This window comes from Aulonocara stuartgranti (assembly GCF_965226115.1).
Source record: "Aulonocara stuartgranti genome assembly, chromosome: 20".
Classification (NCBI taxonomy): Eukaryota; Metazoa; Chordata; class Actinopteri; order Cichliformes; family Cichlidae; genus Aulonocara; species Aulonocara stuartgranti.
Genome location: NC_138956.1, coordinates 37,476,019 through 37,489,907, shown reverse-complemented (window position 1 = coordinate 37,489,907; position 13,889 = coordinate 37,476,019). Strand labels below are relative to the sequence as shown.

Below are 13,889 nucleotides of genomic sequence, written 5' to 3'. Positions count from 1 at the left end.
CCTCTGAGTGGTGAAGCTCTGCTGGAGGTGGGAGATGAAGACCTCACAGACCGAAGCCTCTGTCAGGTCCTCACGCCACATTTAGGTGTGCCAGCTCTGCCTATCATCATCCTCTCTTCACCCTAATGCCGACTGTAGGATAACGTTTTTAGTTTAAAATGATCATTTATCATATGTGAATGTTGCTGTTTTGCACAGTCCAGACAAGATTTGTCTTTGATGCCATGATCTGAAGGAACATCCTTTATTCAGTGATAATAAAACAGATGTTTGACACCAGGACGGAGCTTTAATGTCGTGGTCACATCAGCCAAAGCCAGACACTGGCAGGCAGGTTTATTTCCATTTCACATTACAAATACAGAGACCAATGTTGTTTTTTATAAATAAAAAAGCAAAAACATATAATTATTTGATAGATGTTTATTTTTGTAATTTTTAAAACAGTCAGATAATCTCCATCTAATCCTGGACAGGAAAAAAACAATCACAGGTGTTTGAAACTGACTCAGCTTCACTGATTTACTGCATCATAGGAAAAGTCATCAAAAGCACTGTAGCTACTGAGAGACCCATGAAATGGTTTTGCTGATCAACTCCCAATAAATTGTCATAAAACTGCATTTTAATCCGTTCATGTTAGATCTGCAAAAGAACAGACAACATCTCCACGTCAGATCATGTCAGTCTTTGTAGTGTGAGAACATCAACGTGATCATTTAGGCTGCTTACACTGGCAGATGTAAGCCACCTCGAGGTATTTGTATGTGCCAACACAGGGGTCTCCAAACACAGAGTTACTCGCTCTGATGGTGCAGCTGCTCTTCCCGTCGCAGCTGGAGATGCAGAGCAATGTGAGTGAGTGCAGGCATTGATGTGCACTGAGAAATATGAAAGTAATACCTGCAGCCACAGTTTAAAGCAGTAACAGGAGGAAAACGGTACCTCTCAGCGACTTTGCTGGTGGGACGGGAGCAGTAAACATTTTGGACCTCAGAGGCCAGAATTCTGTAGGAGCATGTGGTCTGATCGTGGCGTCCATAGTGAGCCCCGTACACGAGGATAGCCTGCCCTTCATCTGACGAGAGAAGACGAGCAGAAAACAACCCAGCAACGTTTTTTCAGTTTAATCAAATTTAAATTTGATTCAAGTCATATAAATCATTTAACACGGGTCGAATTCATGAACATAACAAAATAACACATTGACAGTAACAGATGGATTGACTTAATAAACACTAATAAGAAATTAAAATGTAAATAAAATAAAAACAAAAAGAACTGCAATAAAAGTAGAAAATCTTCACCTGAAAATGATCAGAGCTGAGACACAACAGAGATAATGACTCTTACCACAGTGCAGGTGTGCAAACGAGTGCTCGCATGTGACCAGGTGACCTGTGGAAGCAGGTCAGATTAGATATGAAAGCATTGAAGAACATTGGCTCTCAGCGACATGTTGAAGCTGCTGTTTGGCAGCCTCAATGTAAATGAAGCTGGAAGTTTAGAGATTCCTTGCTTTCCACCGTCCCTTCTTAACCCTCAGGGGGAAAATATCTTGGTGTCATGTTTGTACCTCTCTTCAGTCTGACTCACAGATCAAAGCAGTTGTTACCCACTTTTCTTCAGAAAGATGAACTCTTTCTTTCTGTTAATAACCTAAATGTTTGCTGCATGAATGAAAGGATCCTGAACGTCTGCGTGCACAGAAGTGTAATCATATTTGTGAAGTACCGGATCAGAAATATTGTTGCTCACATATACCCGCCTACATGAACTTCATGTTCTCTAGCAGATGTTCCACATGCTCTGTCTCCTGCTGCTCACTTGGGTTTGTTAATCAGGGTCTTCTCATGATTCATCTGATTGGTGCGTTCTCACTCACTGGCTCCCTCCTCAGATGACATCATCTACCTCAGGAACAGTGTTCACATCCCAGCTCAAAATGTTTTCATGAGCTTTCACATAATGTCATCAAAGCAGATTTTATGTTTTACTAAATTATAATGAAAAAGTCATTATTATCAACGTATTACTTGGTTTTGATGATTTGTTGAACATCTGCTGTGTTTAAATGTGTTGACTGACTTGACTTAGCGTTAGCATGCTCACATAAATCAGTCACAAACTCTCTGACCTTCTTTCTGAGCTCTGCTTCCTTCATAGTTTCATGGTCATGTGATACTGACTTGCAGGTAAGCAGGTGTAGCTGGTCTCCAGATATTTGTAGGTGTCGACACAAGGGTCAGGACTTTCGACGTCAGTCACGCTCAGTTCACACACTTTCTTCCCATCACACCTGAAGGAAACACATACATAAAAAAGCAGTGCTGGATGTTGGTTATTGTTTAACTGTGCTGCTTTTTCCAAAACATATTTACACATATTTCTTTACTTTCTTTGCTCATGTAGCGGCTGTAATTGAAAGATGAACAGCAAAGGCTCGGTTAGCCCATAGAGAATAATTATAGCTAGCTAATTATAGCTAGCTATAATTAGCTCAACCTCATGGACGCTCACATGTAGCTGACTGTAAGCTGCCACATTCACAACAGAAGTTTAGGATCCTTTCTCTTGTACCTCCTCCTGAGGACGTCCACGGTTCCCTGCTGAGAGCACTCAGTGTTGTTAAGCTGTTGTTGAGGTCTGCCCTCACTGCAGGTCTCTCTGTCTGCACGTCCGTACAGAGCTGCTACCACACTGATCACTCCATTTTCTGTCACATCGAGTGGATCAGAAACGAGAGCATTTCATTTAAAAGCAGCGTAAAAATCAGAGTTCACTGCGATTTTTATTCCTGCATCGTTGTCTCAAGGCGCTTTATTTTGTAAGTTAAAGACCCTACAGTAACACATCACTGCAAGCAGCTGAGAGGTTAGAACTTGAATAACAATAATAACAATAATAATCGTAGGTATTTTATTTTGCACTACATTTTCATTAACTGTAAAAGGTTTACTAAAATAATTACTACACTGTTATTTCATTTATGAGATACATCTAAGTATATTTATTGACTGAGTTGATGATGTAGTTTATACATGATCATATATAAACGAATGAATAAATTAAATTAAAGGAAAATTACAAAACTGTTTCTAACAAATACAGTGACGAACATTAAACCTGCATGAATTATGACTACCTCAATCCGGAGTTTCTTTCTTAAGTATTTTTATTCGTCTTTGGGCAGTAAAAGATGAATAAAAACACTTATTCTCATAATTCATGGATGACAGGATTAAATAACAATAATTACAATGAAACATGTCATACATCTATAGTGACATTACACGACCTTTGGGTGGCAGGGTGTGGAGTGACACCAATGTAGTGGTTTATGTGCAAGTATACCATCAACACTGACACAAATACAAGAAAACAACCTATGAATAGCTGTAGTGACCACTGTGCATGAAAGAGTTCAAATACACTGTCAGTTACAGTCACTGTAACCCACTGTAACAGCAGTATGGCGAGGAAGGAGCGGCTAGCAGGTCGAGCGAGCGTGTGGTGTGGGGGTTAAAAACCCGAAGCCAGTCGGTTAAATCCAATAACAGACCTTTATTCACTGTCAGCAACATTACACCTTCTGAGCCAGGTCTCCACGGCTGTACTCGTCCATGCATACATGCGCACAGATTGGTAACGCCGGCGCCAGGCCGTCACAACGGTAAGGTTTTCCTTTTCGAATGGAACACGAGCTAACAACACACACCCACTAGGAGACTCCCACAGCTATTACAATAGTAGGGCAACCCCCCCCTAGTGGTGCTATAACCCAAAAGGGTTGTTACACCCAGAGGTGGGTCCCGGGCTTGGACCGGCAAAAGTGACCCGAAATTGGCACTCTGGTGGATTTACTTTGTGTGTGTGTGTGTTTGGACGCATAGGTAGGTAGGAACGTCTCCTGCCCTTATAGCAGCCGGGGGAGGACTATCCTCCGCCTGTGAGCACTTTGGCACGGGTGAGGTGCCCACGGCAGCACCGCTGCTTGTTGAGAGTGATATGCATTTTCATTTCATAAATAAGTCTCCAATAATACCAGAAAAAGGTGCCAGATTTGTCGCTAGTCGCTTTTTAGAAAAAAGTCGCTAAGGGGGTCAGTTTCAAACTGGTCATGTGACTGCATGGCCATATCTGATTGGTAAAAAAGTCACTGGAAACTCCACTGGTGGCATGTTATCTAATGTGTTAAACTAATTATTTTTTTTAAAGTAACGAGTCTAATTTTGCAAATGTAGCGGAGTAAAAGTACCGTTTTTCTTCACAAATGTACTCAAGTAAAAGTAAAAAGGTACTTTAAAAGTACATTTTTTTCATTAAATGTAACGGAGTAAATGTAACTCGTTACTACCCACCTCTGGTTACACCACACACAGATTAGCTGCTCTGTCCTGCCTACTGAGAAACAGTGTTGCCAACTCCTCAGTAAGAAAAATCACTATTGGCTGTCCTATAAGTAGTGAGAAGTTGCTACTTTTAGAAGTTGTTTTAGATAAAAAGTAGTTAAGGGCGTCGGACAGCTTGCTAAATATAGCAACAAAGTCGCTAAATTGGCAACACTGCTGAGAAACCTGACACCGGATCATTTGCATACTTAAAGTGATTGGATGTTTAGCTGGGGGGAGGGTGAGTGTGTGAGCCTGCACACAAAGAGAACACAGAGGGAAAGCAAACAAGACTTAAACCCTATCATCTCATTTGTACATTTTCCAGCAGATCTTTTCAGCTACTGCAGTAAATCTTGTCCAAAATCAGTTTGTGGAGAATCTGTTTTTTTTTCTCAACTTCCAAAAGTTTGACTTAAGGGGGCAGAAAGTTTGTTTAAGGGGGCATTGCCCCCTCTTGCCCCAGTGTAGAACAGGCCCAATTTATGTATTTGTTTAAAAAATGTCTCCAATTTAGGACGATGAACCTTCAGATGAAAAAATGTAAAAATCAAACCAAAATATTTTTTCTCAATTCATGAATTCCAAGAGTTTCATTGGCTGAGTGAAATGTACAAGCCGATTTTTCACATCCCCGCCGAGTCGCTTTGGTTGTGCAGATGTAAACATGCATCGTACCACAGCTCAGCCTCTGGACACCGCCCATGTGACAGCTGACGGCTTTCTCCATGGAAGCATCTGAAGAACAGATATGAAAATGTGACATGAGGTGAGCTGTGTAATGATAAACTGGATCTTGCACTAGATGCTGTTTACCTGCTCCGCTGAGCAAACAGGTCGCTGCCAGCACTGAAAACAAACATCAGTGTTTTATTCATTGAGCAAGAGAAAAGATTTAAACGAAAATGATTTGATCATCTTTTTGAAAAAGCAGAACTTCTCAAACATGCGTGGTGTATATTAATATTAAGGCTTTGATGTTTTACCTATTTTCCTGCGTCTGTAACTGAAATAAAATTATTTTCACAATAATGTTGCTTCACCCTCACATTGTTATCTACTACCAGCTTTGAACATACTTTTCTGTGAGGTATCTAAGTCACACCTTTAGCAGCGAGTGTCACATGTGTCATAAAATCACAGCCTCATCCAAGTGTCTGTCGCCTTTCATGTTAACCACAAAATGTGCTCAGCATTTACATTCAGCTCAGAGATCGCTGCTTACAGCCTCGCAGAGCTGTCAACAAGTGATACATCTGGACTCATCCAACAGAAAACCCACATACATATAAAATAATATTCAGATGGAAACAAACATTTTAGAATTCAGTCATTAAACATAAATATAGAAAATCATTCGTGTACTCACACAGTGTGCAGCTGAGCCTTACACGGAGCATGGTGCCAGTGCTGGTGAGTACTGGTACTGTTGGTACCTGACTCAAACACACCTCTATTTATTCAGTTTGATAAGGAACTTTATTTTAAACAGTAGTTTGACCCTGTTGGATCCTACCCAGACGCATTAACTGGAAACTCAATTTAAAGCAAGAATCTTTGATTAGTGGGTGCAAAAGATGATAAAACAGAACAACGTCCAGTGTTTGCTCCAAGGCTCTCCAAAGGAAGGAGACCAGAATTCATCATACACTTAAAAGTTGTTTTCAAAGAATGTCGGTGTTCATGTGAGTGAGCTTTAAACGTGTTTGTAGACGGACTTTAGGACTTTGAGGACGCGCAGGAACAGACGCTATGCCAGTAAATGTTTACTTGGCAAACCGTCACATGCGGCCGCCCGTCCCTGAGCCTGGTTCTGCCAGAGATTTGTTTTTATTTCCAAACGTCTTAGGGCAGGGCTGTCAAACTCAAATACACAGTGGGCCAAAATTCAAAACTGGATCAAAGTCGCGGGCTAACATTAATATTCATTGAAAAAACACCTTCCTCCAAATATAACAAGGAATCTTTTCTTATGGACTCAAACAAGTTTTGCTGAAATCAAATAATTAATTAAATAACACATCAGTGGAATTCATTTCTTAAATAAAAAATGTATTTGCAGCCTTCTGAATTAAATTTGATCATTTATCAAATTTCCATCATATTCTCCCACCTGTCCAGAAAGCTCCTGTTTTCTGCCCTTCTTTTTTCCATTTTGGGATCGGTAGCATGGCAGTATTTGCGTGGTTGCTATGACTATGGTCAACAGAGGAGAGGGTGCTAATGGTCCTGTCATGACTGACGTGCCAAAACACCAACAGAGCATTCTGGGAATTGTAGTATTAGCAGTACATGCACTGTATGATACTGGCAGGTCAGCTCTAATAGTAATTTTGTATGGCTTTGCGGGCCAAATGTAATTAGGCTGCGAGCCAAATTTGGCCCGTGGGCCAGAGTTTGACACCTATGTCTTAGGGGGTTAGTGTTGTGAAGTTTAGGATGTGATTAGGTTAGGGGTGGAGTTGGGGGTTAGGGTTTGGTGTGTTGTGTGATGATCAGATCATGCTGGTCTACATCCCTTACATTGTTGCAGGAGAAACCTCCTGCTACACAGCATGCCAACAGCAGTCCAGGCTCCACACGGACAGAACAGGTTTATATAGACCGGTCCTGCATATATTTACGCTCTCTGTGCCTGCATTCACTTCAGCAAATGTAAAAATGTTGCAGCTTTTTAGTTTAGAAACATTTTCTTTCATGTGCAGGTTTCCTTCAAACGCCTTCCTACAGGCAGTATGTGTGTTACGTTTCATGTTCATTTGCTTTCCTCGCTATCCTCAGGCGGCACCACATTTTTGCTCTGTCTTTCTTTCTTTGATCGGTGACCTGTTGTTGGAGGCAGGCAATCTTTTACGTATTCTTGTCCTGTTACTGTCATGTTTCGGCTGTGTGCAGGCAGGAAGAGGACCCAAAGTGCAGAACTCACAACACACGGGAATAACTCAAAATGCAGCTTCATTGCTGACACACGGAAATGATACAGAACTAAAGTAAACTGGAAAATATAAACTAACCTTAACAAAGAAACACACAGCATGAGGGACGATGCGACATGGAGCAGAGGGAGACTCTGACATAAATACACAGCAGGTAATGAGGAAGTTGAAGCACACAAGGAACACAGCTGAGGACAATTACACTTGACAGCACGGGGAGGACACACAACTGCAGGAAGTGCAGTGAGACAGCCTGGAGAGAGAGAGGGAGAACATGAAGGGAAGAGGAAATCATGGAACACAAGGAGTGGGAGCAAAGCACAGTAACTCACATCACTATATAGACAGCCACACAGTGGGAGACACAGAAGGCAACAACACTGTACAGAACAACCTAGGAAACCTGGAGTCCTCAACATAATGCAAAATATGACAGAAAACACAGGGAACTTAAACGACCCAGGACCATGACAGTTACCCTTTGTAGGCTTCAATGATAAAACAATATTGGTCATTGTAAAAGTACAATTTCAAAAAACAAAAAACAAAAGATCAGTAAATAAAATGAGGCCACTTGGCTTCAGTTCTCTGACAGAAACAAAGCAGGATAGTCGGCAAACTGTGAACAAGATGTGTGCAACACCACAAAGTGTTGTGTTCTTTTTTTGATCATTTTATTTTAGATTATCAAAATATAAAACAAAAACAAACAGGCTCAGATGCATTACAGGAAAAACAATTCATTCAAATAAACATTGTCACGGCCCAGCGGCACGAGGGAACAGAGATGGACACAGGTGCAGAAACCAACCCGGAAGCCAGACGATAAGGGAACAAAGGATTTATTTCTGCCCACAGGCAAACACAAGCAAAAAAACAAAACGACGCCACCGCACTAGTGGCGCGTAGGATAATCTAAGATAACGGAGGGTGACCTAGACACCTCTAGGAGACGGCTGAACAGCAGAGGCAGCGGGGAGGTGGAAACAGGACTAGGTAGGGGCCGGGGCACTGGAATAAGAGGAGATCACGGTCAGTGGGATCCAGCAGACAATCAACGATCCTCCACAGTTGATTTGAGTTGCCTTACTGGGTTTCAGGTGGAGGGGACAGGTGGGGCGGAAGGCCCGGAAGCGGTCGAGACGTGGGGAGGCAGGCAAGTGAGTGGTGGGCCGGCAGGCCACGTCGTATCAGCAGCAAGCGGCCCAGGTCCAGGAAGGCGGGAGTGAGGGAGACAAGACCTCCACTCCAGGTGCTACCTCTGAGAACAAGAAGAACAAGTAAGTAAATCCACGGATTCTGGACAGAGTTATGATGCTCCACTTGACTAACATGGAGATAGCAGATACTCAGGCGATGAATGGTTGAGAGCGCAGGTCTGATATACTGCCGGAATAATTGCTCACAGGTGGTCAGCCAGGGAGGAGCAACCGAACTCCGCCTAAGGAGGAGGGGCCGCTGTTGGAGACCTGCAGGTACCCACCCAGACCCTGACAAACATGCACTTCACAAAACACCACAGGGTAGAAAACCAAATGCTGGAGTCGATGAGAGTTTACAAATCTGGCCTTCGCAAATTGTTCCAAGAAGAGGTTCCACACATTCAGAGGAGAATCCTTTGAGTCTTTGCTGAACTTTTCCATTTGTATTATGGACATCATATCTTTTACCCTTAACTGAAAGGAAGGAGGAGTGGGCGACTTCCATCCCCTCAGGATTAGCCTGTTGGCGGCAATCAAACCTAATTCTAACGGCCACTGCACTGTAACTGGGAGTAGCTCTGATGTCTGAGAACATCCAAAAATTACAAGTTCAGGTTCACGCTGTAGGGGCTTCATTTATCCCTCGGAAGACCAGTCAAATATCTTAGACCAACGTCTGTTAATGAGGGACAAGACCAAAAGGCATGGAACAACGTAGCTTCTGCCAATCTGCACCTGTCACACATTGGGAAGATAAAGGATAAATCTTGTGCAGTCTGACCTTAGAATAGTGTAACCGGTGGAGGGTTTTTAAATTGAATTAACTGCTGTTTATAGAGCAAGAATGGATTTTAGACAGACACTTACTCCACATACATTCAGGCACCTTCCTCCCCAACTCTTTCTCCCAAGCCTGCCTAATCCCAGCAGTATACACCACCATAGAATCACCAAGAAAGTGTACAGTTTTTACATGGAATCAGATTGGCTCTTGAGTATTTCATAGAGGCCATGCTCCGACAGAAGAGTTGCAAGTCTTTAAACTGTGATTGGATGCAATGCCTGACCTGCAGATATCGATAAAAATGTGGATGCGCACTCCAAAAACTAAAACTGACATTTACTTAAAATGTTTGAGGCAACACTTTTACACTTAAAAATATTGAGTAGATTGGAAACCAGTCAAATCTGTTCAATATACTTAATCAATTGTAGTTTTACACAAACGTGAAAAAATTGAGTAAGTAACACTGACATGCTTGGTCATGTAACTGAAATATAGACGGTCAGGTAATCCAAAATGTTGTTCCATTTACTTAATATTGTAAACGGAACGCAATCAAAATTGTACTTAACATTATAAATGGCTTGTATTTATATAGCACTTTACTCGTCCCTGAGGACCCCAAAGCGCTTTACATATCCAGTCATCCACCCATTCACACACTGGTGATGCTACATTGTAGCCACAGCCACCCTGGGGCGCACTGACAGAGGCGAGGCTGCCGGACACTGGCGCCACCTCTGACCACCACCAGTAGGCAACCGAGACTGTCGGTGCCGGGGCTCGAACCGGCAACCTTCCGATTACAATACAAACTGCCAACTCTTGAGCCACTGGTAGTCTAAGTCTAAAAAAACAAACAAACTAGTATGTAGCTGTTGCGTATTTCATAATACATGTATGAAAAATGACCACATGTTAAACATTTTTCCAAATGAAAATGTAATTTTTATAAACATGGCAATAACTCAAAATAAACGAGCACTAAAAAGACAAGAGGGGAGCAAACCAGGAACCGCGACTAGAAAATGGCTGGAAACACAGAGGGTGTAAGACAACAACAGACAGAGGAAAACACAGGGCTTAAATACACCAGGGAGTAACGAGGCATTAGCATGATTAGCATGATGGAAGTATAAAGTTAACAGCAAGGCTGAGAAATATAAGAAGCAGTAAAACAGCATTTACCTGAAGTGATGAGTGAACAGGTCAGAGGTGGGACCAAGTCATTGTTTTGCAAGTCTCAAGTAAGTCTCAAGTCTTTATCCTCAAGTCTCAAGTCAAGTCTCAAGTAATGTCAGGCCAGTCAGAGTCAAGTCTCAAGTCACTGGTGTAAAAGTCCGAGTCAAGTCACAAGTCTGAAACTTTGAATTTCAAGTCCTTTCGAGTCTTTAAAAAAAAAAAACGAAAAAATAATGTTGCAGTTATGCTAAATGTAAATATTAGACCATGTAATTTTAAAATCTGTGTTTTTCTCAACACATGACAAAATAGTGAACTTAGAAAATATACACAAATTGTGAAATTGCACCTCTTTAAAATGCAGCTCAATTAAACCTAGCTCCAAGAATAATTTTCACCGACAGTTCTGAGATAAGCTGCATGTCATTCTTGGATGCGGTTGTAGGACCGGCTTTAAAATCGCATGACAAAAATATCATACACATTAAAAAAAACTGCATCACCAACGTAGCCTGGACAACATTTGCTAGTTAGATGAAGTCAGCTATCTCATCGTAGCATATTTATATGCATATTTATAATCATACGGTTCTTGGAGTGAGTGCATACACTCATGAAGTTTAGTAACTTCAGGTCACTGCAACAAGCCCAGGTACAGTTTACCGCCGGATGGGTGCAGGACCTTGAAATGCACCGTGTAGAAAGTAAAGACCATCGTACGTATCATAAGTTTACCAGTCTCACAAATCGTCGTCATAAATACACATTCCTTAACCGTTTATTAATAGGACCTTTGAGCTCAACGGTAATTAATTAGTAGTGGAAATAATTTCTGGTAGCATCACAGAAATGTAGCAGTGACAATAATACTGTATGCTGTAATCGTACTGGGCAATTAGTGATACAAAACAACTGTTTTATCCTGTGAATAAAAGTATATGTTTTTGTCAATGTACCATAATAACAGAAGCGAAACGCAATATTGTGTCAGGACAATTCACTATTTATGCACAATAAATAAAGGAGCATAGTGCGACAATTTCTGTTCAGCGCCAGACTTGCTTGTAACCTATATCACCAATTATGTTAAGAAAATGACGCATTAACTACAACAGCAGACTGACCTTCGTGTAAATGCTTGGAGCAGACTAACCTGTGAGCTGGAGGGTTCTGGGACGTTATATTTGGTCTTTGAATGGCTGCAATCCAGGCCACCCGTCGCCTCTTTGTTACTTCGGAAACATGGCTCGAACAATTTCTCCTCAACGACGTAATCCGATAACAACCGATCTCTTTACCCGTCGGCTTCCCGTGGCTGTCATGCGACCGGCTATTGCAGTTAATAATACAACAGCTTCTTGACATTTTTGTGTTTCTTTTTATCGCTATGTGACTGATTTTAATTGAAAGCCTGCGTGCGCTAGTACCGCTTGCCACGAGTTCCCAGAATCCTTTGCGGTTCTACCCGTGAATGACGTCACATTTTCAATCTCTATATAATATGCATGTTAAATTTTATATTTGGGGTGAAATATCAAGTCTTTTCAAGTAAACCGGTTCAAGTCCAATTCAAGTCCCAAGTCATTGGTGTAAAAGTCCAAGTCAAGTCACAAGTCTTAGAACATTTTTTCAAGTCAAGTCTAAAGTCATAAAATTAATGACTCGAGTCCACACCTCTGGAACAGGTTGCTGCCAGCACTGAAAGAGACAGAAAGAAAGCTCAGTGTCAGACTGTGTGTTTGATATCAAGTTGAATTCACCTCAAAACATGAAACAGAAATGAAAAGCAAACAGGAGAAAGCTGCTGCTTTCATTCACACCTGGATTCTTTGGAAACTCTTTCTAAACAGCAGATTTCAATGACACATTTATTCTCTTCATCTTTCCAACTTTTGTCAATAAACTTATTTGTGTTGACAGTTTGACTTCAACTCTTCAACCCCCCAGGGTGTGGGTGTGCATGACCAACATGACATTGATTATAAAACTCTGAGCATATATGAGAAGATATTTCTAAGCATAAATGACAATCCACTATATAAACCTGACATCAAGCTTCTTTCATCTGTGACAGCCAAAATAAAGCCCATCTTATCAAAGCAGCTTTTTGAGACTGTAATCCTGCCTTTGTTACATCTAGGCTGGATTACTGTAACGCACTTTACTGTGGGGTTAGTGATGCATCCATTAGATGTCTGCAGGTGGTGCAAACTGCTGCAGCGCGTCTTTTAACTGGAACAAAATAATCACATTACACCACTGGCTATGATGTTCACATCCTGGACAGGGAGGAACGCTGGTTTGAGGGCGGAGTCAAGGAGGCCATTTACGTGAAAAGGGAAAGACCATCTCTGAATGGAGGAGGGGCCTAAGGGTACATCTGTCACCATCTTACATGCTGTGATTGCAGCCATTCCTCAGCTCTCTGTGAATGGGACTCATGGTTATTGATCAGTGGTCATGAGAATTTGCATAATTAAGATTAAGGAACTGACCCCCCAGCCCATTGTTCCTCAGTGGGCTGGTTTCAGTCAGTAGATGCAGACGTGAGCGTGCATGTAAGACAGGCCTCTTCTCTTTCTGAGTTTAAAACTCTTCTTAAGACACATTTATTTGCTCTTGTAAGGGGCTGACTCAATAGGACTTTTTAACATGTTGTATTATTTTATTTAATCATTTCATTTGTTGTTGTTGTTTGTATATGTGCAGCACTTTGTGATCTCTGGTTTTGTGTTAAAGTGCTTTATAAGTAAAGCTGGTAAAGTTGCAAAAAAAGATAAATATATAATTTTACACAAATACGATTAAGCTTATTCTTTTCTTCAGATTTAAACATAACTGCGTTATCAGCATCAGGTGATGAGATCCCAGGATCAGAAGTACTGATTGTCACGGTCCTGGGTCTTATGACCCAGTGTTTTGAGTTTTAGTTCATTTTGATGTTTATAGTATGTTTAAGCTCATTAGGTCTCCTATGTTCATTTGCTTATTAGTTACCCCTTGTGTTTCCAACCCATGTTAAGTCTCCCCTGCTCTTCATGTGTTTCATGTCTGCGTCTCATTATGTTTCCTATTTTATTTTGAAGAGATCTCGTGTTTTTATATTATGGTTTATGTTTTGAGTCCTTTGTTGTACTGTTTCTTGTTTCCCTAGGTCTGAGTTATGGTTATCATAGGTTTAGCTCTTTGGCTTTGTAATATGGCTTCCCTGTGTTCCATGTTATGTCTACTGTGACGTTTTTGTACCATGTTTCAGGTTCCTATGTTCTGTCTCCACAGTTGCTGTTAAGTTTACATGTCTAGAGTTCAGTCAGTGTGTTTCCTGTTTTACTTTGAAGGTCCGTGTCTCATGTCAGTGTTTCTAGTTTTGCTTCCCTTGTCTCGTCCAGCCTGA

The 13,889-nt window shown here is 41.4% G+C and overlaps 1 protein-coding gene across 2 annotated transcripts; it reads right to left on the bottom strand.

Moving 5' to 3' along the window:
- Nucleotides 1–460: 460 nt before the first annotated feature.
- Nucleotides 461–3,596, bottom strand: LOC309697867 (L-rhamnose-binding lectin SML-like). Of its 2 annotated transcripts, XM_082520083.1 has the most exons (7): nucleotides 3,563–3,596; nucleotides 2,581–2,716; nucleotides 2,190–2,299; nucleotides 1,354–1,398; nucleotides 946–1,078; nucleotides 733–836; nucleotides 461–645 (listed from the first exon to the last, which is right to left on the bottom strand). In XM_082520083.1, exons 1-7 carry the CDS (start codon nucleotides 3,582–3,584, stop codon nucleotides 635–637), a joined length of 561 nt encoding a protein of 186 aa, XP_082376209.1. In that variant the 5' UTR covers nucleotides 3,585–3,596; the 3' UTR covers nucleotides 461–634. The 2 variants fall into 2 exon arrangements, with proteins under 2 accessions (XP_082376209.1, XP_082376210.1); XM_082520084.1 differs by lacking the exons at nucleotides 2,581–2,716; nucleotides 3,563–3,596 and adding an exon at nucleotides 2,521–2,564.
- Nucleotides 3,597–13,889: the final 10,293 nt, after the last annotated feature.

What these genes read in the sequence shown, in the direction of transcription:
- LOC309697867 (XM_082520083.1), bottom strand. Translation starts at nt 3,584, where the DNA reads ATGTTGCTGACAGTGAATAAAG. An exon ending in GTTGCTGACAGTGAATAAAG is followed by an intron (nt 2,717 to 3,562) that starts GTCTGTTATTGG and finishes TCGATGTGACAG; the next exon opens with AAAATGGAGTGATCAGTGTG. An exon ending in CTACACCTGCTTACCTGCAA is followed by an intron (nt 1,399 to 2,189) that starts GTCAGTATCACA and finishes CTGCTTCCACAG; the next exon opens with GTCACCTGGTCACATGCGAG.